The 24,867-nt window shown below is 60.4% G+C and overlaps 1 protein-coding gene across 3 annotated transcripts in view; it reads left to right on the top strand.

Annotated features, from left to right (window-relative positions):
• ANK1 (ankyrin 1) overlaps positions 1 to 24,867 on the top strand; it is a 68,205-nt gene that overhangs the window by 39,333 nt on the left and 4,005 nt on the right. Inside the window, exons 3-44 of one of the 3 annotated variants that reach the window (XM_074807895.1) lie at positions 3,814 to 3,912; positions 4,730 to 4,828; positions 5,512 to 5,610; positions 5,724 to 5,909; positions 6,048 to 6,146; positions 6,730 to 6,828; positions 7,165 to 7,263; positions 7,709 to 7,906; positions 7,990 to 8,088; positions 8,449 to 8,547; positions 8,802 to 8,900; positions 9,091 to 9,288; positions 9,455 to 9,553; positions 9,642 to 9,740; positions 10,861 to 11,058; positions 11,288 to 11,386; positions 11,763 to 11,861; positions 12,179 to 12,277; positions 12,379 to 12,471; positions 12,660 to 12,732; positions 13,133 to 13,156; positions 14,083 to 14,185; positions 14,473 to 14,620; positions 14,796 to 14,893; positions 14,978 to 15,202; positions 15,622 to 15,776; positions 15,950 to 16,161; positions 16,287 to 16,491; positions 16,679 to 16,775; positions 17,164 to 17,392; positions 17,557 to 17,682; positions 17,769 to 17,888; positions 18,105 to 18,189; positions 18,451 to 18,525; positions 19,077 to 19,208; positions 19,390 to 19,536; positions 21,149 to 21,701; positions 22,350 to 22,608; positions 23,618 to 23,719; positions 23,894 to 23,977; positions 24,243 to 24,410; positions 24,701 to 24,822. In XM_074807895.1, the coding sequence (XP_074663996.1) occupies positions 3,814 to 3,912; positions 4,730 to 4,828; positions 5,512 to 5,610; positions 5,724 to 5,909; positions 6,048 to 6,146; positions 6,730 to 6,828; positions 7,165 to 7,263; positions 7,709 to 7,906; positions 7,990 to 8,088; positions 8,449 to 8,547; positions 8,802 to 8,900; positions 9,091 to 9,288; positions 9,455 to 9,553; positions 9,642 to 9,740; positions 10,861 to 11,058; positions 11,288 to 11,386; positions 11,763 to 11,861; positions 12,179 to 12,277; positions 12,379 to 12,471; positions 12,660 to 12,732; positions 13,133 to 13,156; positions 14,083 to 14,185; positions 14,473 to 14,620; positions 14,796 to 14,893; positions 14,978 to 15,202; positions 15,622 to 15,776; positions 15,950 to 16,161; positions 16,287 to 16,491; positions 16,679 to 16,775; positions 17,164 to 17,392; positions 17,557 to 17,682; positions 17,769 to 17,888; positions 18,105 to 18,189; positions 18,451 to 18,525; positions 19,077 to 19,208; positions 19,390 to 19,536; positions 21,149 to 21,701; positions 22,350 to 22,608; positions 23,618 to 23,719; positions 23,894 to 23,977; positions 24,243 to 24,410; positions 24,701 to 24,799 (5,778 nt within the window). In that variant the 3' untranslated portion in view covers positions 24,800 to 24,822. Of the gene's footprint in view, positions 1 to 3,813; positions 3,913 to 4,729; positions 4,829 to 5,511; positions 5,611 to 5,723; positions 5,910 to 6,047; positions 6,147 to 6,729; positions 6,829 to 7,164; positions 7,264 to 7,708; positions 7,907 to 7,989; positions 8,089 to 8,448; positions 8,548 to 8,801; positions 8,901 to 9,090; positions 9,289 to 9,454; positions 9,554 to 9,641; positions 9,741 to 10,860; positions 11,059 to 11,287; positions 11,387 to 11,762; positions 11,862 to 12,178; positions 12,278 to 12,378; positions 12,472 to 12,659; positions 12,733 to 13,132; positions 13,157 to 14,082; positions 14,186 to 14,472; positions 14,621 to 14,795; positions 14,894 to 14,977; positions 15,203 to 15,621; positions 15,777 to 15,949; positions 16,162 to 16,286; positions 16,492 to 16,678; positions 16,776 to 17,163; positions 17,393 to 17,556; positions 17,683 to 17,768; positions 17,889 to 18,104; positions 18,190 to 18,450; positions 18,526 to 19,076; positions 19,209 to 19,389; positions 19,537 to 21,148; positions 21,702 to 22,349; positions 22,609 to 23,617; positions 23,720 to 23,893; positions 23,978 to 24,242; positions 24,411 to 24,700; positions 24,823 to 24,867 lie in introns of those variants that run through there. The other 2 variants (XM_074807896.1, XM_074807897.1) reach the window with 2 other exon arrangements.

The following is a 24,867-nucleotide window of genomic DNA, read 5'->3' as shown; positions in this document are numbered from 1 at the left end:
AAAGACTTCTATCCTGGGGCTGTGTGGGGACATAGGGGATTTAGATCAGAGGGCTCTTGCAGGGAGAAAGAGGTAGAAAATTTTCAGTTTCAGACTCATTTGAAGATGAGCTTTTCTGCTGGATCCCGTTGGTGGGTTAGAGGCTCTGACCTCATAACGATTTTGGAGATGTACAGGGTTTGAAAAGAGGAGAGGCCATGTGACATGCTCTTAGCACTGGGCTGCAGGACTTGGCTTGCACTCAGTACTGAGCAGATCGTGTGCTTGCACCCAGCAGGATCTTCCAAGTTGTTGTGCTTCATTTCAGTATTTGGGCCAGTCGTTAAACCCAACTACTGCTCCCTTAGTCTCTCTTGGGGGAGCAGAAGCCCCTGTAATTGAGCCACAGCAGCAGGGCCAGTAGCTGGAAGCAGTCTCACTGCTCCTGCTTCCAAGCGCTTAGCTACAAGTGAGCAGAGACAAATAGGTGTTTAATGCACCCACTGCTCCCTTGCAGACCTCTGGGAAAGCAAGTCACAAGGAGCAGGGAGATCCTGATGCTGATGTCTGTGCTGCTCTCCTCTCCAGGAAGGACTGGGGATGCTGCCATGTGTGGCACATTCATGTATGCCCTCTGTGCAGAGGCTGGAGTGGAACCTGGCAGGGAAAATCATCTTACTTTGCCTGTTCACAAGCAGCTCAGAATTCCTCCTGCCAGTTTCTGGGGTGTCTGGAGGGGCGAGAGTAGGTGGGGGCTGTGTTTGGTCACGCTGGCCCATGCCTTGGGGTGGGAGACTCCACAAGCAGAGTGCACCATGGATGTTCACTCATTTTCTATGACAAGCCTAAAAGCAGAGGGAGGATTTCTATGTCCGCTGCTCCTGTACCACTCTAGTGTAGAGGAATGGTTCTGGAGAGGGCTCTGCAAAGAGTTGAAACAGGGACACCCAGCCACAAGGTAAAGATGATGGCTTTGAACTTCTTCCTACCCCAGAGAGATGGTCAGTCATCAGCTGTCTCCACTGACTGGCTGCGAGTCCTGTTTCTAGTCAGATTTCTGGTGCTGGTGAGGGGATTTAATGCCTTGACGGGGAGCACATGGCTACAACAGTATGAGGCACTTCTTTCAGTGATGTCTTTGCACTGGTTCCTGCCATCTCCCTGAGGTTAGATGGCATTTTTGGGTTTTCTTCTGAGGAATATCAGACCTGTGGGAAAGGTCCAACCTCACATGTCCTGTATAGAATAAAGAGGGATATATGTGGTCAGACCTATCCCACAGGCCCTGTATTCTTACTCAAGTGCAGAGACCTTGACATGCCATCTGATCTTCATCCCGCCGATTTCATCCCCTTCATTGCTGCCATCTGCATCAGCGTCTTCATCATCCGCCTCACTCGTGTTTCGAATTCCTGCGTGCTCCCATGTCATCCATGAGGAGCTGGAGGCCTGAGGATGAGCGTGCCTTGCTGCCAGGACCCTCACCAGCCCGAAACAGCGCTGCACTAGCACATGGGTGCCAGGAGATAGTCTCTGGGGTGGCCAGTCACAGTCTGTCGGGCAGTCCAGGGCAGGGCCCTGCTTTGGTACAGGCTAAGTGTGAAGTCCCACCTTTTGTGTTTTTCTGTAGGGCTGCGTTTGTCACATTGACAGCCAGCGACTGGGATTTCTGGGAAGTGTTTGTGGTGCTTAGTGAGGAGAATACAGCACCTTTCAAATTAAGCACATCCTGTGGCGGTTTTGGGTCGGATGAGCTGTCAAGCCAAAGCAAATGTGCAAAACAGCCTGTATTGTTCCTGGAGCAGAAATATCGATGGGCCGCTGGGAAACAATCTTCTGCAAACATTGTGCTTATTGCTGTAAGGGCAGAGAATAATGATTGCTCACAGGTTTTCAGCATTCAAAAGGTTCTTTATGAATCCCTTGCGTAAAAGGGCATATGTGCTGAGGAGAGCAACGGAGCATCTGTGGTCTTGCATTCCAGGCATTTGTTGCATGAGTGTAACCAAGAAAAATCTTGTGTGTCTGTGGCCATGTATCCAACTTGTGAGCTCATGAAGGTAAGGGTGTCAGTGACCATCTGTATGGGGTTGTGGAGGTGTGTCTTAGCCAAAGAAGCTGGGCTTGACCAAGGCGATGGGCTCAGCGCAGCCAGGCCTGGTTGGGAAGCGTTTGCTTTCAGTGGCTCTGTTCTGTGGGTGTTGCAGCATTCCCACTTTGTTTTCCCTTGGAAGCAGGCCTTTTGTGCTTGAGGCTCTAGGGGACTTTGGAGTTGATATGCTGAGGAAGCCTGTGAATTTTTAGGTGTTTTTTCTTTGTGCTGTAATCAGAGTTGAGCAAAAGAATCTGTGACTCTCGACTATGAGCCTGGATAGCTGGTGCTTTGAGTGAGAGAGGGTGGAAAGCCTTTTTCCAGTGTGATAACACTCCTGAAGCTGTTCAGAGTTTAACTGGAGTGTTGAGGGCTGGAACCAGAGCCTCCCTGGGCATTTTCTGCTCCCCAACCTATATTCAGGTGGGGATGAAGCAATTCTGTGAAGTGACCTTCCTGTACTCTACAGGAGCCGAAACAGATGGTTGGGAGGTGGAGTACTTGGGCAGGACTGTGTGCTCCCAAGGAGCTGGCATCTCTCTGCCATGTGACAACATTGCGTAGGGGTGAGTAAACATAGTGCATCCACCTGGGAGAAGTGAGGGACGACGGAAGTTTGCCTTATGGGGAAAAAGTGACATCTGAAATTGCTGGTATTTAACCTCTTTGCCAGCAAATACCCCAGCCCTTTTGTTCATGTCTGGGAAGTGGAATAGGGTGTCAGAAATAATGGAACAGAAGCTCTATTAGCAACCTCTAGGATGCTGACTGGCCTGACACCTCCATCTGACAGCCCAGGGATGCTAAAAGGGCACTGGCCAGCCCTGTGCTCCTAGTGCTCAGATTCCATCTGTAGGAAAAAGGCGAGCTAAACTGGGGCACTTGCAGAGATGTTCCTGAGAAGTCACTTCAGTTGTTTGGGAGCTTCCTGGAACTGGTAGAGCTTAGCAGTGGCACAGTCAACACTTTCTCTGCACCCTTTTCTGCAGCTGAACTCTGAGGGAGCGAAGCTGACCCTCTGCTGAGCATGGGCTGCAGGATGGGGCTGTTGGTGGGCAGTCTGCAAAGCCAGGAAGAAGCCAGCTGCTGGACTGGAAGCTCCTGAACTGTTGTGAAATTTGGCTGCTGCTTGATAAAATCATTGACCCAGGCTGAGCTTCTCACTGCACCTCTGTCTGTGTAAATGTTAAAGTTTAAGGTTTGTATGTGCATTTACACAGCAGCTATGGTGCATCCTCACCCTGGGCCGTACACAAAGCTCAGCTCCGTGCTTTAGGTTTGAAAAGCCTGACTGTGGACTGGTGATTGGGGGGGGGGGCACCCCAAGGACAGTCTCTTGAGCAAAGACAGGAGTTGACACTGGGGGTGTGTCATGAGCAGGAAGGACTGAAACTGCCTATGGAGCCAAACGCACGCACACGGAGCTGTGGTGCCACCCATCCGTAGGAAATCGTCTACGGGGGCTGCACGTTTTGCTCATGGAGAAACCTCCAGCACTGGTCAGCACCTCAGCGTCCAGCTGTGTGCAGTTGCCCTGGCAGCATGGAGCTAACCGTGGCTGTCGTGCTGGATGCCAGTGCAGGGCTCAAGGGCACAGCAACGGCTCCTGCTCCCACCAGCCTGGACTTTCTCCAGCGTGGGCCAAGTGCCCACAGTCGTGTCTGCACAGAGCAGGGGGTTCCCCGGAGAGCCCCAGCCCCAGCAGGTGACTAATGCCCCTCTTCCACCTTTGCTCCCTCCAGAATGGGCTGAACGCCTTGCACCTGGCCTCCAAGGAGGGCCACGTGAAAATGGTGGTGGAGCTGCTGCACAAGGAGATCATTTTGGAGACAACGACCAAGGTGAGGACAAGGGAGTCTGGTCACATTAGTCACAACTCCGCACCCTGCTATTGCTGCCAGACACAGCAGCAGTAGCTGAGCAATGAATCATGCTGTTTGCTTTCAGCCCCTGGAAAGGCTGTGCTGGTGGCAGTGCTGCTGGGCTGGGGCCTGGAGAGCTGTGGTGCTCCATAAATAACATATCATCCTCCTCTTGCATCACCACGGCGGGGTGTGGTTCTTGCTCGGTGACAAGCAAGACAACGGTGCAAGCAAGCGGGGCTGACAAATGAGCAGCCTCCAGCACCATCTGAAGGGCTGTGAGAGCAGGAGGGGGCCTGGCTTGCCACCTCCCCAGTGCTCTGGCAGGGCTGGGGCGCGGAGCGGAGTCTGGCATTCTGCCACACCACCCAAAGGCACAAGTCGGAAGAGCCTGTGTCTGCATTTTCCAGCCTGTTTATCATCCCTTAGCTCTGCTGGGATGCCTTGGCTACCAGGGCACACACTGCAGTTTTGCCTGAAGACTGCCAGCTCAGCTCCCCCATCCTCCCTCCCCTCCTCATCTCTCAGTGCTGGAAATACACAGAGCCTGACAATGCTTTTGCTGCCAGTAACTTCATGGAGAAGATGAAATCACTCTCTTTGCTGGCCAGCAAATATGAAGGGCAGCTGCCTGGTCTGTAGCAGGGATGAGACATGGAGCAAGGGCTGCATGGCCCCACAGGCTTCCGCTGGCCAGCTGCTCTGTTTGCACGTGTGTTAGCACATGTCAGGCCCATCTTTCCCTGCCATCCTGGGCTGCTCCAGCCCCTGAGCGCTGCCCTGTGGTGTCTTTCAGAAGGGAAACACAGCCCTGCACATTGCTGCCCTGGCTGGACAACTGGACGTGGTCCGGGAACTGGTGAACTATGGGGCCAACGTCAATGCGCAGTCACAGGTAGAGTGACCTGGGCTGGGGTGGGAAGAGCACCCGGCATGCATGGTGGTGGTGTCCTCATGGTGGGAACTGGGCCCAGCATGGACATTTCAGCAGCCCTTGACAGTTTCTCTCCAGTCCTGTTCAGGGGCAAGGACTGCTCTGCCAGACTTCTGAAAGAAGATGAGTGTGTGAGTGGTGGGGGAGGGAGTCTTGAGGGATGGGGGGAGACCAGCATGGTGTCTCTGCTGAGGGAGTCCATGGCAGCACTCACAAGCATGCTGAACTCAGCTAGGAGGACTCGTGGCCAATGCCTCCCTGGTACAGCAGTGAGGTGTCCAGCAACCTCTGCAGCTCTGTACACTGTGCCTTCTTCATTCTCTCTTTCTTGGGCCTGGTGGGGCTGCAAGCTCTTCAGCTTTTGCCTGATGGGAGAAACGTCCCTGAAGCAAGGGAGAGTAGTGCCTCCTGGGTTGACTTATTGTGAAGCATCCTCTGGTTCCTTCCGGATGTGGGGAGCCTTGGGCTCCAGCTCTCTATTACTCCACTGTTGCCAATTTCTTCCTTTTTCCCACCCACACTGTGTGTGCTTTAGCCCCAGTTCGATGAGCTGGGGATGTGGGTGTTGATGGGGTGTGGGTCTGCAAGGAGCTTGAGAAACTTGAGGAGGAGTTGTGTTGATGTGCATGGCCCTGTGTTTGCAGAAAGGCTTCACGCCCCTCTACATGGCAGCGCAGGAAAACCACCTGGAAGTTGTTAAGTTCTTGCTGGAAAATGGAGCCAACCAGAATGTAGCCACAGAGGTGAGATCCCTGGGGAGGACCCTAGGGCCCTACTTGTTGGGGCTGCTGTTGGATGTGCCATGTGCTGCCATGGCTCCTCAGCTCTCCCCCTCTCACCTGCCTCTCCTTGGCAGGATGGCTTTACGCCACTAGCTGTGGCTCTGCAGCAAGGGCATGAGAACGTGGTTGCTCACCTTATCAACTATGGGACAAAGGGTAAAGTCCGCCTGCCCGCCCTGCACATTGCAGCCCGCAACGACGACACTCGCACAGCTGCTGTCCTGCTGCAGAATGACCCCAATGCTGATGTCCTCTCCAAGGTGTGTGGCTTTCCCATCCTGTCTCTGGGAGCTTTCCCACATCCCCAGGGAGAACAGCAGCTTGGTATGCTGTATTTATTCATCCTTTCAGCAGGGAGCATGTGTCTGGCTGGGCTGATCCCTCCTTCTTTCCCCTAGACTGGATTTACCCCCTTGCACATTGCAGCCCACTACGAGAATCTCAGTGTGGCCCAATTACTGCTGAACCGTGGAGCCAGTGTCAACTTCACACCCCAGGTGAGTGCAAAGTAGGAGGGCCGCTGGGACTAGTACTGCTCCAGCACCAGGGGAGGATGCTGTGCATCCTTTCCATGTAGGTACAGCGGCAGCTGCTGGGTGCGCTGGTGAGGTGGGACCATGCAGAAGGTAGCACACTGATGCATGGTAGGGGACCTGCCATCAGTAACCAGTGTGGGCCTTTTCTACTGTCTCCCCTCTGTTGGATGCAGCCATGCACCCCTGGAAGCTCTTGGGACCTTGTGTCCAGGCTGAGGGAAAGCTGGTGCTGACGCTGCAGGGCAGAGCTTATAGCCCCTGCAGTTGGCGTGCCTCTTCCAGTCCCATGGGTGCAGCCAGACCCATGAGCTGGCACTTTCCTGTGAGCTCTGCGCAGCTTCTGTCCGCAGCCTGAGCTGCAGGCAGGAGCAGGTGCTCACCCTCTCTCCAGCCTTATCAAACAAGCTGTTCCCCCCACCGTCTCTGGGCAGGGATTTAGCTCTCCACTGCCCTCTCTCCGTGTTCGCTCCCTGCCTCCTTTGCAGCCCTGGGGGGAAAAGAGAAGGGGTTGCTTCCTCTAACAGACTGCCGTTCCTTCTGTCAGAATGGGATCACTCCCCTGCACATAGCCTCCCGCCGGGGCAACATCATCATGGTACGACTGCTGCTGGACCGCGGGGCCCATATAGAGACAAGGACCAAGGTGAGAATTCTGAATCACCAGCAAGTACGTGGGCCGTCTCCCTCCCCGAGCTCCTTGTGTGTTGTGCATGCCATGATGCACATACCCTGTGAACATCTTGCTGGGTCTGTGAGGGAAGGTCCCTGGTGCACTAAGGGGATGGCCCGGGGTTTTTGCTGGGGCATGCAGAGGTGAGAGGAGGCTGCATGGCTACAGTGGGTGTGCCCTGGGAGCTGAGGGCAGGCTCAGTTTTGCCTTATTTTGCAAACAAGTCCAAAGTCCCTCTTACTCTCCTGGTGAGGGCAGCCCTGCCCTTCCTTGCCCACACTGAGCCCTTGAATCCTTCTCTCTCCCCAGGATGAGCTGACCCCTCTCCACTGTGCAGCTCGTAATGGACACGTGCGAATTGCGGAGATCCTGCTGGACCATGGGGCTCCCATTCAAGCCAAAACCAAGGTACCCACAGATCACTGTGGGCTTGTGCTTGGTGCCAGGTGCCAGGGAAGCACGGGGGGGGTAACAAGCTGTGCACAGTTGCTGCATGTCACCCGTGGCTGGGCTGGTGCTGAGTTTTTGGCCTGCCAAGGGGTAAGGAGCTTCCTGACCTCCTCCTTGGCCCTAGCTGGAGCCCTTTGCCTGAGGGCTGCGTGCTTCAAAGGGACCAGCCCTGAGAAGGGGTTGGCCTGGGGACAGCCTGCCCCGTGGCAGCAGTGCTGCAGGCCCTGCCCTCTGCTCAGCGTTGCTCCCCTGTAAGTCTTGGTGAGGGATGTCGGGGCTCCCCCCTGGGGAACACATCGTCTCTTCTGCCCCAGAGCTGTGGCCAGGGGAGCGAGGCAGGGGCTGGGTGGGATGCCGGATCCCCACCCTAGCCCAGCCCTGATGCCCCACTCCGCGGTCGCAGAACGGCTTGTCGCCGATCCACATGGCAGCGCAGGGCGACCACCTGGACTGCGTGCGCCTGCTCCTGCAGTACAGCGCCGAGATCGACGACATCACCTTGGACCACCTAACGCCGCTGCACGTGGCCGCACACTGCGGGCACCACCGCGTGGCCAAGCTGCTGGTGGAGAAGGGGGCCAAGCCCAACTCCCGGGCCCTGGTGAGTGAGGAGGGGCAGGCAGGGCTGGGGTGGAGGAGAGGGAGAGTGTTCTCAGAAATGACTGTCCATCTCTCCGTCTGCAGAATGGCTTCACGCCACTCCATATTGCTTGCAAGAAGAACCACATCCGGGTGATGGAGCTGTTGCTGAAGACGGGTGCCTCCATCGATGCCGTCACGGAGGTAGGTGGGCTGCAGCACAGCCCTGGCTCTCCTGCTGCTGCCTGTGCAGATGGTCCTGGTGCCTCTTCTGGTCCCCAGGCACCTTTTTCATTGTGGCTTAGAGCTCTTTGCAGCTCAGGACCCATTGAGCCTGGCAGCATCTCCCCACAGCTTACTCTCTGCAGGGCAAGGGGACTGGAGGGCCGGCAGCAGCTCTCTGAGATCCCGTCAGCTCACCTGCCAGGCTGTCAGGGCCAGGCTGGTCACCCAGAGTTTGCCTCTGTGCTGGAGTGTGCCCTGGGGAGGGGGAGGAGGGGGCAGGAAGACGTGTTGGCAAGGTCATCAACCCCATCTTGGATCCTGGTCCCTTTCTCTTTGCAGTCTGGCCTGACCCCCCTGCATGTGGCTGCCTTCATGGGGCACTTGCCCATCGTCAAGACCCTGCTACAGCGTGGAGCCTCTCCTAATGTGTCCAATGTGGTGAGTCCCACCCTGACTGGGGCTGTGGGGACTCAGTGTGGCGGGGTCCATCAGGATGTGAGGGTTGCCCAAGTCCTGCTCTCTCTGCTCTCCTGAGCAATCCCTGGTGCCCCTCACTTTGTGCTGGCAGGAGGAACTGGTAGGGGCCAGCAGAGGCTGTGGGCACTGCTCTCCTGTGCTCAGACCGGAGGAATGGTGGCAGGAAGGCATATCCCCTCCTATGGCCTTGACACTTTATCCTGTCCTTGGTGCAGAAAGTGGAGACGCCCCTACACATGGCAGCCAGAGCTGGGCACACAGATGTGGCAAAGTACCTGCTGCAGAACAAAGCCAAAGCCAATGCCAAGGCCAAGGTGGGTACAGAGAACCTGTGTGATAGTCCAGCTCTGGGAACAGCTGGTGCTGGTTTCTTTGCTCTTGCCTGCGCAGAAACCAGCCTGCCAGGAGCTGTGCAACAGCAGGAGCAGAGCTGGGGCCCCTTTGGCATGACAAGCAAGGGACTGGTCTAGATCTGCCAAAACAGCTTCTCTGCCTCCCTTGCAGGATGACCAGACTCCTCTGCACTGTGCTGCACGCATTGGCCACACCAGCATGGTCCAGCTCCTGCTGGAGAGCAACGCCAACCCCAACCTAGCTACGACAGCGGGGCACACGCCCCTGCACATCGCCTCTAGAGAGGGGCATGTGGACACGGCCCTGGCCCTGCTGCAGAAGGGAGCTTCCCAGACCTGCATGACCAAGGTGGGCCGCTGTGGCCACTGAAGGTGTGACCCAGCCGGGCCAAGGCCGGGCAGGCTGGTGGCACGGTGTCCCTGTCACAGGGGCAGCCGCCTCCTGTGCTGCAGCAGGCACCAGTGCTCTCCTCCTCACCCCTGTGCACCCTGTGATGGGCTGCCTTTCTCCTCAGAAAGGATTTACCCCTCTCCACGTTGCAGCCAAGTACGGGAAGGTGGATGTGGCAGAGCTGCTGCTGGCACGTGACGCTCACCCCAATGCAGCCGGGAAGGTGTGTGCTGCTCCTGTGGCAGTGGGAGGAGTGTTTGGTACGGGGGAAGGCTCAGTCTCACCTGTCTGTGCCCTCTCCCCCTCCCCAGAATGGCCTGACCCCGCTGCATGTGGCCGTGCACCACAACAACCTGGAGATCGTCAAGCTGCTGCTTCCCAAGGGGAGCTCCCCGCACAGCTCAGCCTGGGTAAGGCTGGTCCAGGTGTCCCTGGGGGTGTGGGGATGCGCCGTGTGTCCAGTGCCTGCCAGCCTGGGGCCAGCATTGCCTCTCGACCCTGGCGCTCAGGGAGTGGACAAGGGACCGATCACCACTAGCCACTCTCCATGCCTGCTGCCGACGCCTGCCCGTCCCTTGCAGCAGACAGTGGGGCAGGCAGGGCTGCTGGGCGCTCGTCCTCTGCCAGCAGACAGGCTATGCCGGGAATAGTCCCTGCTGGCAGCTGGTGGCTGTTGCTTGGGGACATGTTTCCATGGCAAGCCCTGCAGAGCAGCGCAGCGGTCTGGCAGTTTGGGAAACCACAAACGAGTGTTTGCATGCAGCTATGAAGCAGTGAGTCAGAAAACCCACGAGCTCGTGAGAGTCGCCCCTCTCTGCCTGAGTGTGGGGAACATCTCCCCAAAGAGCAGACCGGCAGCCTCAGTTCCCACATTGTTTGCAGATGCTGCATCCTCAGAACAGACAAGTGGCTGCTGGTGCCGGCCCTCACCATCTGGCACTCCCCTCACCCCCTGCGCAGGCTGCCGCAGACTTGCTGGGCAGCATTGGGAGCAGCCGGTACCGGCACCGATCCCCCCTCGCTGGTCTGTGTCACTGGCAGCCTGCGTGTCACCCCGGGCAGAGGGGGTCTGCCAGCTGCTTTGCTCCTGCGGTGTGGCAGCACAGGCAGCGCTCAAGGCCCCGCAGTCCCTGCCTGAATACTAATCCTACATATTGCGCGTTTTGCTCCACACCTCAGTCAGACACGTTCTAGGAGGTGTTTGTCTGCCCTGGCCTCTCGCAGCTCCAGGGTGGCTGAGTACTACTGTAGGAATCAACGTGTGGAAAACTCCACGACAGTCGATACCAGTCGGACCTGGGGCAGGTGGTCTTTGAAACCCCTGTGCTGACTTGGCTGGAAGAGTGGGATATGGCATCAGCATTGGGGCTGGTTGCTGTCAGGGAGATGGTTGGGTGTGAGCCTGCTTGCCTGAGCTCCAGAAGCAGCTGGGAAGGGCAGGCCTGGCCTGGAGAGGCAAGGTAGCACCTTCTGTCCCTGCTGCTCTTCTGGGCAGGGCCTGAGCGCTGCAATGGACCTCTCTCTCTGCAGAACGGGTACACCCCCCTGCACATTGCTGCCAAGCAGAACCAGATGGAGGTGGCCAGCAGCTTGCTGCAGTATGGGGCCTCTGCAAATGCGGAGTCTGTGCAGGGAGTCACCCCCCTACACCTGGCTTCCCAGGAGGGGCATGCGGACATGGTGGCGCTGCTTTTCTCCAAACAAGCCAACGGCGACCTGGGCAACAAGGTAAGTTGTCCTGGCATGTCCTGCCAGGCTGGTGGTGAACAGCCCAGCAGGGAGTAGCAGACGGGGTGGTAGTCCAGGCCCCGGGGCCTCCCTGCATTCGGACAGCAGCGCGCTGGCCAACAGCACCGTCTTGGTCAGTTTTGCCAGGTTGGAGACCTGACTTAGAGTCTCTGCTGGTAGAGCTGCAGTGATGGCATTGCCACCGTGCTGAGACCTCCTCTGTTTGCAGAGTGGCCTGACTCCTCTCCATCTTGTGGCGCAAGAGGGGCACGTGCTGGTTGCTGATGTTCTGGTGAAACACGGAGTCACAGTGGACGCAACAACCAGGGTAAAGTAGTGCATTGACCATGGCTGTGGTGCAAAACACATGGGGGAACTACCTCTAGGCCTGCTCCAGGAGGGGCATTACTTTTCTTTTGTGCAAGAATCTTTCCTCTCACAGGCATCCTTACCATCTTGTCTGTGTCTTGGGGACTCTTCCTCCTCTTCTCCTCACCTCCCTGGAGGGATAATTCTTGCCTGCTTCCACAGCTCACCCCTGTACCCCAGGGCACAACGTGGTGTGATCAGCAGTGTGCCCTCTGCCCTGATCCTGGGCTCCTGGGCAGCACCTGCACACATGCTCCATCCTATATCCATGGGGGCTTGCCAGAAGGGCAGGAAGCACCACTGAGGGCAGGCTGAGACCTGATCTCATCTTTCAGATGGGCTATACCCCACTCCATGTGGCCAGCCACTATGGGAACATCAAGCTGGTGAAGTTTTTGCTGCAGCATGAGGCTGATGTCAATGCCAAGACTAAGGTACAGAGATGTCCTGTGTTCCAAGGACCCTTCTGCCCTGGGCAACAGGTTGTTGGGGGATGCATGCAGGTTGACAGGGAAGGCTTAGCCTCCCTCCGTGCTTCCACTTCTTCCCCCTCCTGTCTCCATGGCTGGAAGCTGCTGTAGTCTAGCTACAGCCCTGGGCAAGTGCTGGGTTCTGCAGAGCTCTTTGCTTACCCCATAGAGGAGGGATCTGCCTTTGTGCTTCAGGCATGAAGCACGGTGTGAGGCCCGGGGGCATTTCTGGGGCAGCAGACTCCCAGAACTGACGCAGCACCCTCCATCTTCCCCTGCAGCTGGGCTACACCCCTCTGCACCAAGCAGCGCAGCAGGGCCACACGGACGTTGTGACGCTGCTGCTGAAGCACGGTGCCTCTCCCAACGAGATCAGCACGGTGAGTACAGCGCTCGCCCACGCCTCCTCGCCCCGTGGCAAGCTTGGGTGCCTGCCCGGGCTTCCCTGTGGCTGCTGTTGACATGCTCCATCCTTACACAGAACGGCACCACTCCCCTGGCCATTGCAAAGCGGCTTGGCTACATTTCTGTCACAGATGTGCTCAAGATCGTCACAGAGGAAACCGACATGCCGGTGAGCCCTGGGGACTGGGACTAGCACCCTGTGGAGGAGGGCCAGGGCTAGGGGAATCCAGGCAAAGGTCCACTGGGCGCAGCTGGGCAGGGCTGGCAGCTGGGTGCCTAGCCCAGACATGAGGAGGGAGCTGCAGGTGGCTGCGCAGCAAAGGGCTGGCCTCCTCTGACTCTGCTCTGCTCCCGCAGTCAGTCAGTGACAAGCACCGCATGAGCTTCCCGGAGACTGTAGACGAGATTCTGGATGTGTCAGAGGATGAAGGTGAGGGGCTGGAGCTGGGTCGCACCATCCCAGGGATCTGCTGGCTGGGCCGGTGTGGCAGGCAGCAGCCCTGGGGACAGGCACTGGTGTTCCTGTGGGCCAGGGTGGGGGAGCTGTGTGGCCCCACGGTGGTGGTGTGGAGAGGACCAAGGGAGCCCATCAGACTTCTGGGTGTGGCACCTCCTGGCTTAGGTGCTTCCCTGCACTATGCAGGAGGGATATGCCTGAACCTCTCCACTGTCCCGTGCCGCCGGGACAGTGTGCGGAGAGCCCTTGGGCAGGCAGAGCCCCACACCATGCCCTGCTCTGTGGGGTGGCACCAGCCCCCAGCCCAGCTGCAGCTGGTCTGCTCCTGCTCCCTCCCACCGAGACCTCACGTTTGCCTCTTCTTACTTTGCAGGCACTGCTCATGTCACAGTAATGGGTATGAAATGTGTCCCCCTGCCCCAGCTCAACGGCCCATTTCACCCCATGGCCACTAACCATCCGCACGCCACATCCATCTGCTGAGTCTTGCTGCTGAGCTGGTGCTATCCAGTGCAGGCCCTGCCATCCCGTCCTGCCCATCTGTGTCCGTGCTGCTTGCTGTGGTGTGACTGCATGAATGGGGCTGTCCCCTGCTGTGGGGGAGCCCTGGCTCCATCTCGGCCCCAGGCCCTGTGCCCAGTAGCCAGAAGAGTCTGGTTCTATGACAAACTCTCCAGTGCCCCTCCACCACCACCCTGTGCCATCCTGGCGGGGGGCAGGGATGAACCCGTGTGCTCGAGGGTCTCTGTGCTGCTGCAGTCCCCTCCACATCACTGGGAGCGGCCTCTCGCTGCTCTGGGAGGTGCTGGACTCCCTCCTGTAGGGCGTTGGTGAGAGCCGAACCCTGGTGAACTCCTCAGCAGATGTTAACTGGGCCAGCAGGCAGCGCTGGCTGGGCTCCTGCCTCCAAGGGGGGGGCTGCGCAGATGCACTCGGCAGTGTTAGGGCATCCTTCCCACGTTCCCAGCCCTGCCTGCACTCCTGTCCCCAGCATCCAACGGCAGGCTGTCCTCGGCAGGCTCTGCTCTGTGCTTGGTGCTGTGGGAAGGGGGCTGGCTAGCAGCCGAGGCTCCTGAGAGCTACCACAGCTCCTGTCCCACTGGCCCGCAGCACGGGCCTTGTCCCTACCAGCAGACCCCGTCTGGCAGAGGGCAAAGCCACGCCGTGGCTGGCTGCGACCCAGGGGACAAGTGTGTGTGGCCAGCAGTGGAGGCAGAGGTGGGCCCTGGCTCCAGCCCTGAGGAGGGATGGGGGCAAGGGCTGGATGTCTGTGCGCCCTTGTCCTTCTGCCTCTGTGCATGCTGAGCCAGCTCTTGGTTTCAGAGGAGGAACTGGTCGCACCAAAGCCCAGGATGCCCGATGCCAGGGACCAGGAGGGCAAGAGGGAGATGCTGGAGTTCGTGACCACAATGACACTGGAGCAAATGTAAGAGGCACTGGATGGTGGGAAGGGAGCGGTTACAGGGCATGGGGCCAGCCTGGTGCTGCTCTGGGATGCCAGCAGGGCAGGGATGGCTCTGGGCAAGGAATGGATCACTGAGCCCGCACCGGTAGCAGAGCAGACAAAGCTAGTCGGCGGTGTTTCTGCACCAGGACATGGGTCCACTGCTGAGTTTGCCTTTGTCCAGTGGCCTTGGGACTCCCTGGGGATGGCCGGGGGCTGAGGGACCCAGGCCTGTCACTTCAGTGGCTGGCACTGCCCTCTCCTGGCAGGGTGGAGTCTCCAGCTGTCCTGCAGGTCCCCTGCATCCCACCCGAGACTGTGGTGACCAGAGTGGAGGAGACTGAGCAGGTAGGACCCGTGGAGACAGAAGCTGAGCAAGTCAGCCTGCTGCATGCACCCTCGGTGTCCCCGCAGGAGGTGAGCGTGAGACACAGGCGTTCCTGGGGGGAGCCCCCCGTCACCACACAGCCAAAACATGGGGTGGGTGGTGGGGACTGCCCAGGGAGGGGTGTGTGACTGTGGAGGAGTGGGCAGGCTCAGCACCCCCAAATAGGACCCTGTGCCCATAGGGGCTCTTCCCTGCCTTACACAGCCCTCCAAGGAGTTCGACGAGGACTCCCTGATCCCCAGCAGCCCTGCCACCGAGACCTCGGATAACATCAGCCCAGTGGCCAGCCCCGTGCACACAGGGTGAGTGCCCAGCCCGCCTGGCACGTGCACGCTCTGCACCTGAGCCAGCTGCAAGGTGCCCACCTGCCCATGCCTCTGCTCCAGGTTCCTGGTGAGCTTCATGGTGGACGCCCGCGGCGGCTCCATGCGAGGCAGCCGGCACCATGGGCTGCGCGTGGTCATCCCGCCCCGCGCCTGTGCCGCGCCAACCCGCATCACCTGCCGCCTGGTGAAGCCCCAGAAGCTGCCCGCGCCCCCGCAGCTGGCTGACGGGGAGGCTCTGGCCAGCCGGATCATCGCCCTGGGGCCCGCCGGTGCCCAGTTCCTCAGGTGAGCACAGCTGGGAACAGAGTGGATGGGGCTGCCCACGCTGGGGCCGTCCCTCAGGGCTGGGGATGGATCCGGGCTCCTCTAGAGTCTCTGCCAGATGGGGCAAGAGCTCTGCCCGTCTCTGCTTCTGGGGGTCTGGCGCAGGAGAGATCCCACCTCCGGCCAGGCGCAGCATGTGTCTGGGGTGGGTCATTCCAGCATAGTGGAGCAGTGGCCATGCTGCAGTAGGAAAAGCCCTGAGCAGCGTGGTCCCGCTGGGCGCAGAGCCCCGTTTCCCAGAGAGAGGGGTGTGAACAGTCCTGCCTTCCTCCTCCAGCGGCCGTACAGCATGGGCAGGCGCTCTGCCCACGGCTGCCTTGCTGCCTGCGTGTCCCGGTGGTGGTGTGTGGGTGCAAGCAACCTCCCTCTTCTGTCTGCAGCCCCGTCGTTGTGGAGATCCCACACTTCGCCTCGTATGGGCGCAGAGACCGTGAGCTGGTGGTGCTGCGCAGCGAGAACGGCTCTGTCTGGAAGGAGCACTGCAACCGCTACGAGGAGAGCTACATGGACCAGCTGCTTAACGGCATGGATGAGGGTGAGCGTGCCAGGCTGGGCGGGGCTTGGCACCATGTGGGTCCCCTCAGGCCGGGCTGTGGCTGGCCCGGGCACTGGGGTGGAGCTGAGCACAGCGTAGTTGGTGCAGAGGGGGTGGTGGGTGACAGCCGTGGGCTTGGTGTGTGAGCACTGGTGGCCGTGCTGTCCTCGCAGAGCTGGAGAGCCTGGAAGAGCTGGAGAAGAAGAGGGTCCGCCGCATCATCACCAGTGACTTCCCTCTCTACTTCGTGGTCATGTCCCGGATTTGCCAGGACTGTGATCAGATCGGCCCCGAGGGAGGGCGTTTGCAGAGCACACTGGTGCCCATGGTACAGGCCACCTTCCCAGACAGCGCTGTCACCAAGGGAGTGAAGCTGGCCCTGCAGGTGAGTCCCGAGAGCCCAGCCTGGGGCCCAGCTGGGCTCCCGCCATCCGGGGTAGGCAGCAGGCCCAGGCTGTGCCCCAGCCCGGGGGAAGCTGGCCCTGATGCCCATGCTTGTGCTGCCCACAGGCACAGCCCGTGCCCGACGAGCTGGTGACCAAGCTGCTGGGGAACCAGGCAACCTTCAGCCCCATCGTCACGGTGGAGCCGCGCCGGAGGAAGTTCCACCGCCCCATCGGCCTCCGCATCCCACTGCCGCCGTCCTGGAAGGACAATCCCCGGGACAGCGGTGAGGGTGACACCACCAGCCTGCGCCTTCTCTGCAGTGTGATCGGTGAGGCTGCCTGCCCCTGTCGCGCAGGCTAGCGTGCTCTCTGGTGGGGATGGGCTGGGGCACCTCAGTGGGATGCAGTTCCTGGGAGCTAAGGATGGGTCACGGCAGTGGAGAGAGCAAATACCTGGGGGATGCAGACTCCAGGCTTTTGGAAGGGCAGCGTGCTCACCTTTGCTTTCTGCTGCAGGAGGGACAGCCCAAGCCCAGTGGGAAGACATAACAGGCACCACAAAGCTGGTCTATGAAAACGAGTGTGCTAACTTTACCACCAATGTGTCTGCCAGGTGAGTCCTGGGCAAGCATGTGCTCATCTGGGGGCATCTGCTGCTCCTCGGGCCCTCCTGGGGTGCAGCCTGTGCCAGGAGGAGCCTCTTGCCCCTGTGCTCCTTGTGGTGCTGCCCCATTCCCACACGCAGGGCTGTTGCCTCCTGCCTCGAGACTGGAGCACGAGCGCTGCCTTGGCACGTGTCAGGGGATGTTCACATCAACCGGGTGTGCCGAGGGAAGGGGCCATTCTTTGTGCTTGGGTGGGTCCCCCTCAGGGATGGGGCTGCTCCTGTACCCGGAGCTCTTGGGGCACTCTCTGCAGTATGGTTTCCTGTCGGGGAGGGGCAGCTCTCCTGGTGCCACTGGGAACCTGCCCGGCAGCGCCCTGACCCAGCCCTCCCGCAGGTTCTGGCTGGCTGACTGCCCGCGCACAGCCGAGGCCGTGCACTTTGCTACAATGCTGTACAAGGAGCTGACAGCCATGCCCTACATGGCCAAATTCGTGGTGTTTGCCAAGATGAATGATGCACGGGAAGGCCGACTGCGCTGCTACTGCATGACTGATGACAAGGTTGACAAGACTTTAGAGCAGCATGAGAACTTCACTGAGGTGGCCCGCAGCAGGGACATTGAGGTTTGTCCCCAGCAGCGTGCGTGGGGGGCAGCAGGGAGAGGTCTGCCCAAGCAAGGGGAGAGTGATGCCAGTGGACTGATGCCAGGGAGGAGAGTTGGGGTTACCTGCCCTGTCCAGGGACAGGAGAAGCACGGGGTCTGAGCCTGTTTTCTGCTCCCTGCCAGGTAGTAGAGGGGATGCCTTTGCACGTTGAGCTCTCAGGGAACCTGGTGCCTGTCAAGAAGGCCACTCAGCCCCGCACCTTCCTCTTCCAGTCCTTCCGGGAGAATCGTCTTGTCATCCCCATCAAGGTAATGGCAGGGTGCAGGGCTGGGCTGCAGCTGGGGCCCCTGCACTGCCCTGTGCCAGGCCACCTAACAGGGCTCTTGGTGCTCAGGTTCGGGACAGCAGCCGGGAAGCCAGTGGCTCCCTGTCTTTCTTGCGCAAGGCCATGAAATATGAGGACCTCCAGCATGTGCTCTGCCACCTGAACATCAGCATACCGCCCTGCACCAAGGTCAGTGCTGGGTCTCTGGCACCTCTGGGAGGGGGCAGTGGAGGCCCATCCTTTCCCTGGGTGCAGGAGACAGACCTCGCCGTCAGCTTTTCTTCCTCAGCTGCTCCACCTGGCCATGCCATGCCACTCTGGGGCTGCGGGAGAAGCTGTGGTGCCAGGGCAGAGCTGCTGCCCTTTTCAGGCTGGTGACCCCTTGGTTTGCCCCCACTCTCACAGGGGAGCGGCAGTGAGGAGCGGAGGAGGACGCTGACGCCGTTGTCTCTGCGGGAGCGGTACAGCATCCTAAGCGAGACCAGTTTCGGTACGCAGCCTGCTGGGACTGTTCAGGCCCACTTGCCACCTGCACTTGAGCTGCCCAAGCCTGGTGGAAAGGCTGGGCTAACCCTGTTGCATTTGTGCACGTGGCAGCTTCTGTTTTTTCCCTGAGGGTTTCCTTGGCACTGCCTGCAGGGCAGTGCTGTGCCTATGGGCTGCAAGACCCCCATAGCCAGCACCCCTTTGCCCTCCCCTCCCCGGTGCAGGGCCCTGCGCCGCTGAGACTGTGACTCCTCTCCTCCTCCAGGCTCTCTGAGCAGCACGGACAAGGCAGACCAGAAGATGGTTGACATAGCAGAACAGCTGGGCCTCAGCTGGGCTGGTGAGTCCACACCTGACAGCTCTGAGGGTGCACAACACCCCTTGGAAAGCTGACCCTTAGGAAGGCTGGAAACACGCTGCGGGGTGGAGGGAATGTGCTTTGCAGTGTCAGGAGCTGGGCCCCGGTGCAGTCGGTGTGCACGCAGTCTGCGCTAGCTCCTCTGGCAGGCTGGCCTGGGCTCCAGCACTTCTGCTGGACTGTGAGTGTACCATGGCACTGAAATGAACCTTCTTGCAGCTGTGCATGCATCACAGACACCAGGCGAGGGTTTTGTTCCGAGTTGCACATGTTGCTGCTGTTTGTGGAGGCCCAACACTGTTGTTGCAGCCACACACCCAACAGCAGTACCTGCGCTTCTCCTTAGCATGAGACACTGCTTCAAGCTCTGCCCCGTCCTAGCCCCTGCTCTTGCACGTTCTGCCGTCTTCAGCTGTATGTGACGGGGAGGAGACTCTGTGCTGGGTCTGGCTGAGCTCTTCACAAGCTTTTTGGCTTGGGAGCTGGTGGTGGGTGCCGGAGGGTGTGATGCTGAGATGTAGTGTCTCCCCCAGAGCTGGCACGTGAGCTGCAGTTTGGGGTGGATGACATCAACAGGATACGTGTGGAGAACCCCAACTCCCTGCTGGAGCAGAGCATAGCCTTACTCAACCTCTGGGTCAGCCGTGAGGGCAAGAGTGTCAGGAGTGAGTATCTGCAGTGCTGTTACAGGCATGGAGGTGGCAGGGCTGGCTGTGCAGAGCAGCTCAGGGATTGCTGGCTGGCTTTACGCTGCTGGTTCACGTACGCCTGCCTGTCTGGAGGGTGTCTGGGGCAGGGCTGCGTTCCCCCGACGACCAGTTTGCTGACACCGGCTTTCCCCTGCAGTCGAGAGTCTGTACACGGCACTGAGGAACATCGACCGCAGCGAGATTGTCAACACGCTGGAGGGCTCCAGCCGGCAAAGCCGCAGCCTGAAGGGCAGCTGGCGCTACACGGACAGAGACTACTCCCTCTCACCGTCCCAGATGAATGGTGAGTCCCAGCTTCTGGCAGAGCCCGCGGGAGGGCCCCGGGGGTGGGCTCTGTGCAGGCAGATCGGGGCCAGTACCTCGCCTGACCGGGGTGCGCCAGCATCCCACTGGGAGCTCAGTGGGTGTGAGGCGTTGCCGACAGATGCAGCCTCTTCACTGGGGCTTCTGCTGCAGGACACTTGGCCCTGCCATGCTGCCTTCTCAGAAGCTCTCCAGGTGGGGCGGACACGTTCCTTATCCCGACGTGCCAGTGAGAGCTGCCTGCCTGGCGAGCTGAGCAGTGTCCAGGGAGCTTGCGGGGTGCTGGCTGTGGCGGTGTGCCCAGGCTGGGCCCCAGGCGGAACATGCCTGGATGTGGGGACGCAGCCGGTGCCAGCTGCAGTGCGTGCCATCAAGGAGCAGGGATGGGGCTTTGCGCTGCTACAGCCCTGCGCTGTGGAACTGGCTCATCGCTCTCTGCCTCTCTGTCTCTCCCCTTGTTCTGCTCTCTCAAACATGCTGCCTAGCACCATCAGGTGCGGGCATCCCGTGGGTCACGTCTTGTCACCTCTCTCCTCTGAGCTCATCCTGGCCTGTCCTTCTCTCATCTTCCTCCACTGCCTGTCTCCACTGTCTCCGCCTCAGCTGAGCCCTTCGGGAGCCACGTCCTGCTCCAGCGACTGCACGTCATCAGGGACTGCCCCTCTCACGGCTGTTGTGCTTGCAGGCAGCCACCCCGGGTCTTCTCCTCCTGCACTGCCCCACGCTCCTTCCCTCACTGGCCCTGTGCTGCTTGCCCCTGCCCAGGCACCGACACAGGGGAGGGGTGGTCCCAGTGCGGGGGGTCCCAGCTGTCCCCTGTGCCTCGGCTGTGGCTAGCAATCCCTGGCTGCCTGGGGAGCAGAACAGGTTCTCTGATGATCTCCAGGGGCAGAAAGGGGGCAAGTGGCTCAGGGCTGGAAAAGGCTGAGCAAAGCCGCTGGCTTGGCTGTGTGCGTGTGCCTGGGCTGTGCATGTGGCCCTGGGTGATGATGAGGACGTGACCGCTGCTTGTAGCCTGGGAGACACCAGCAGGGTTGTAGGGCTCTGGCTGCATCCTGCAGGGCCCCAGGGTTGCATGACATGTACCAGGGCCATCCTTCCCTGCTCACGGTGGTACTGCCAGCCTGCTCCGCTGTGCTGTGGAGAGGGGTTGACTCTGGGAGTCGGTGCCTGCCAGACTTGGCCACCTGAACTCCGGGCTGACTGTCAGCCAGCTGATGCTGGGCAGGGCCTGTGGGCAGGGACCCGGGGGCTGGTGGAGCAGGGTAGCAGAGAGCCCTGTGTCCTGCAGCGTGGATGGGGCATCGTGTGGACCCCAGGCCAATGCTCCCTGCAGGGAGCAGGCAGCCCCAGGGCCTGCGCAGACCAGCCCCAGGACTCGAAGGGAGGCATGGCAGCACTCGTAGGGACCGTGCAAAGGAGGCAGCTGCTGTGTGCGCAGCCCTGCTCAGCGCAGCCGCTGGGGTCTGTGGCACAACCACCGCTGTCCCTGGGGCAGGCACCCTCCCGGAGGCTGTTTCCCTTCTCGCCCCACTGTGCTTGCGCGTGCGTGAGACGGCTGCTGGAGATGTTGCCTCTGTCTGCCCATATAGGTTACGCTTCGCTGCAGGACGAGCTGCTGTCCCCCGCCTCCTTGCATTACACGCTGCCATCCCCGCTGCGTGCCGACCAGTACTGGAATGAGGTGGCCATCATGGATGCTATCCCCATGGCTGCCACCGAGCAGGATGCCCTGATGGAGATGTCCGACATGCAGGTGTGGTCCTCGGGGCTCACCCCCTCGCTGGTGACTGCTGAGGACTCCTCTCTGGAGTGCAGCAAGGCTGAGGACTCGGATGCCACAAGTGAAGGCCGGTTCCCGGGGCAGCTTCTAGCAGACACACATGGCCCAGACCACTTGGGCTCTATGGACCTGGTTGAGGATGACACAGTGGACTCAGATGCCATGAATGGCCTGATTGACCTTCTAGAGCAGGAGGAGGGGCAGAGGCCAGAGGGGAAGATGCCAGCCTGTGATCGCCAGCCAGAGACCGGGGAGCAGGACCCGGAGACTGAAGCTTCTTTTGTTTCAGTTCAGCAGAAAGTGCAAGCCAGGGTCACGACATCACCTACTGTTAGCCATGTCGTGGACAAGAGCGCAGACAGGTACTGCAGCCTGGGGCACTGGGGTGGCCGTGGGAGGGGAGCAGAACTGCTTCGCCAGCTATTGCCCTGTGCTGGGCCAGCTGCAATCATCTCCTAGCTTTGCTTGCTTCTCTGCTGGTCTGCAGCTCAGGAGCACGGGCATCCCCAGCAGACAGAGCAGTGACTTGGGCCGAGTGCCTCGCACCTCTCTGGAGATGCCCTGGGGGGCTCCTTGCAGAGCACCTGGGAGGGACCCCGGGCAGACAGCCAGGCCCTGCATGGAGGTTGTGCTTAGCAGAGCCATCTTAGCCTGGGCTGCGTCCTCCTGCCTTCCCAGTGGCATCGATCCTGTGAGGTCCGTGGCAGAGCTCAGTGATGCTCCACAGCATCGCCTTAGAGCCTCGCAGCTGGGCCGCGAGGCATTGGGGTGGGCAGGGAACGTGGCAGGGAGGAGGCCTGTGCCCGTTGTGCGTCTGCGTTCTGTGCTGCTTGTGCCGGGCGCCCGGCAGCGCCGTGGGCTGGGGAGCCCAGCGCCTGGCGGGGTGCAGGCTGCGCTGGCGTGCCTGCCAGAGGTAGGCTGCTGCTCAGGGTGCAGCACTCCATGGCAAAGCTGACGGCCTCTCTCTCTCTGTCTCTCTCTCCCTGTCCCTGTCCCTCTCCGGTGCCCAGGCTGAGGGACTGGAATGCAGAAGGCTCCTTTATCTCCTGCCTACAGGACCTGACAGCGGGCTCCTGGCAGGAGGGGGTCACCCGAAGGCTGCTCCCGACGCACACCACGGCCTCCGGGGCACAGGGCCAGGAGCAAGAGCAGGTCCTGGTGCCGGCCGTGGAGCTGATGCGGGTCAGCTCTGCAGAGGACAGCGACTGGCAGCCCCAGCACCCCATGGGCGGCTGGCAGGAGGAGGCAGACAGCGACTTCTTTGGGCAGATGAGGGTAAGAGCAGGGGGACCCAGCCCCGCAGGAGGTGGAGACCCTCTGGACAGCCCTTTCCTGAGCCTGCCGCAAGGCCAGCCGGGCAGACCAGGTGCTAGCAGAGGTGCAGGTCTCCTGGCACGCTTCCTGCCCCCTGCCCCTGGGGGTGCCTCTCAGCCCAAAATAGCCGGCTGTGCTTGATACCTGAGCTCTTGCTCTCCATTTATAACCCAGCCAGCCTCCCTGCCTGCTTCCTTACTGAGTATCTGCCCTGGCTGCCAGCCCAACAGCCTGCTGGAGCCAGAAATAGAGCGGGTCTGGGGTCCAGGCTGGGCGGTGGGCTTCCTGCCATGACTGCACAGAGCCGGCAGGTACAAGGTGAGGGCAAGCACCTTTCCCTGGCCAGGGCGTGCACAGCCATCCCAGCAGCTTGGCTGAGCTTGGTGGCAGTGGCTCAGCTTGGCGGCGCGTGACTCCCAAGTCACGTGCAATTCCAGTGACACCCCGAGCCCCTGGCTCCTGCCCGGGACTCCATTTGTCCCATGACGGAGGACTGCGTGCTGCCCTCCCGCCACAGCCAGGACGGCAAGTTGTTGGAAGGCTGACGGAGAAAGGGGACAGGGCTGTCCCGGTCACCGCCTGGCTGGGGATGGGTGGTGCTGTCGCAGTCCTGGCCCCATGACTTTGACAGAAGCTGTGAGCATGAAGGACGCCCCACCTGCCTGCTCCCTTCTCGCCGCCCACAGCCAGCTGAGCTGCGGCTAGGGTTACGGCAGAGCCGGGCACTGACCCGCAGCGCTGCTCCTGCCCCGGGGCTTTGCCCGTCCCAGCCAGGCAGCATGGCAGGGCTCTGAGCAGTGGGCTCAGACCCGTGGGGCGTGCACAAAGCTGCGTGTGCTGAGGCAGGATGTGGGCTTTCCTGGCCCAGCTGCTGATCGCCCTGGTGCTGCTGGCCTTCTTCCTGGTCAGCTGCCAGAACGTCATGCACATCGTCAAGGGCTCTGTCCGCTTCCTGCTCCAACAGGCCCACCGGGAGCTGGACAAGGAGCTCGGGGAGAGCCAGGGGCTGGCGGACGACGAGGAGGCTCTCTCCACCACAGTCGTCCGCCGGCGGGTCCTTGTGAAGGTAATGAGCAGGGAGCTGAGAGACCAGCCCCGGGGCTCTGCAGGGGAGAGCAGTAAAGGGACGGGCAGGCTGGGAGACAGAGGCTGTGGGGTGCATGTCAATTGTACTGTTCTGCCTGCAAAGGGTCTCCCCTTACACCCGTGAAATGCCCTGACATCCCTTCTGTCACTGCAGGGGAACGAAGTCCTTCACCTGCCTGGAGAGCAGGTGACTGAGGAGCAGTTCACAGATGATCAGGGCAATATCATCACCAAGAAGGTGAGTGATCAATGGCATGGTGTGGGTAAGCGGGTGCTGCGGCCTTTCTCCTCTTCCCTCCGCCTGGCTGCCCTGCTCCTCCCTGCAGCCCAGGGGCCCATGCAGGGCACCCGCGTCACACCGTCTTCGGTTACGGTCACGGCACTTCTCTGGTTGGACCCAGCACGTGGGGCAGAGGCTGCACACCATGGGCCAGGCAGGGCAAGGGGGGGGGACGTGGTGCCCTGGGGCGAGTGGTGATGTCCGGCTGTGCGGGTCTCCGCAGGTCATCCGGAAGGTCGTGCATCAGCTGGGCCCTGGTGGCAGGGATGACAGGCAGGAGCAGGAGGAGCTGATTCTGGAGGGCTCCCTGCAGGAGCCCCAGGACCTGGAGACTGAGGACGATCACTTCATGAAATACTCCATCCTGCACCGGGACAGTCTGGGGGCCAAGGTACAGTGTGGCTCAGGGCCCTGCCTTGCAGGCACCCTGCCTGGGGCCAGCACTGCCTCTGCAGGACTCGCAGGCTCTGGGACTCTGCCACCCTCTGTCCTTTCTTCTGCCCTGTTCTCCCCTCCTGTTTCCCCTCTAAGGCTTCCAGGGGCAGCTCTTGCCCACCGCACCACTCTTCTTGCTTGGTGTCTTCTGCCAACTGACTCTGCCTTTCCCTCTCCTGTCCTCTTCTCTATGTCTGTCTGTTCACCTGGCTGATGTCCTGCTTCCTGCCCCTGCGGCTTCCTCAGGAGGAGGTGCGAGTGCGTGTCCCGAAACCAGAGGTCTCCGGGGGCAGGATGGGGGCTCAGATAGTGAAACGAGCCAGCCTGAAAAGGGGGAAGCAGTGACCCCTCAAATGGCCTCTTTTGAGGTAACCCCACCTTTGCTCTTCCTTCTATCCCAGCTCCCCATGCTG

This window comes from Strix aluco, chromosome 28 (assembly GCF_031877795.1).
Source record: "Strix aluco isolate bStrAlu1 chromosome 28, bStrAlu1.hap1, whole genome shotgun sequence".
Taxonomy (NCBI): domain Eukaryota; kingdom Metazoa; phylum Chordata; class Aves; order Strigiformes; family Strigidae; genus Strix; species Strix aluco.
Note: the sequence above shows the minus strand (reverse complement) of the source record. Positions and strands in the feature narration are given on the sequence as shown.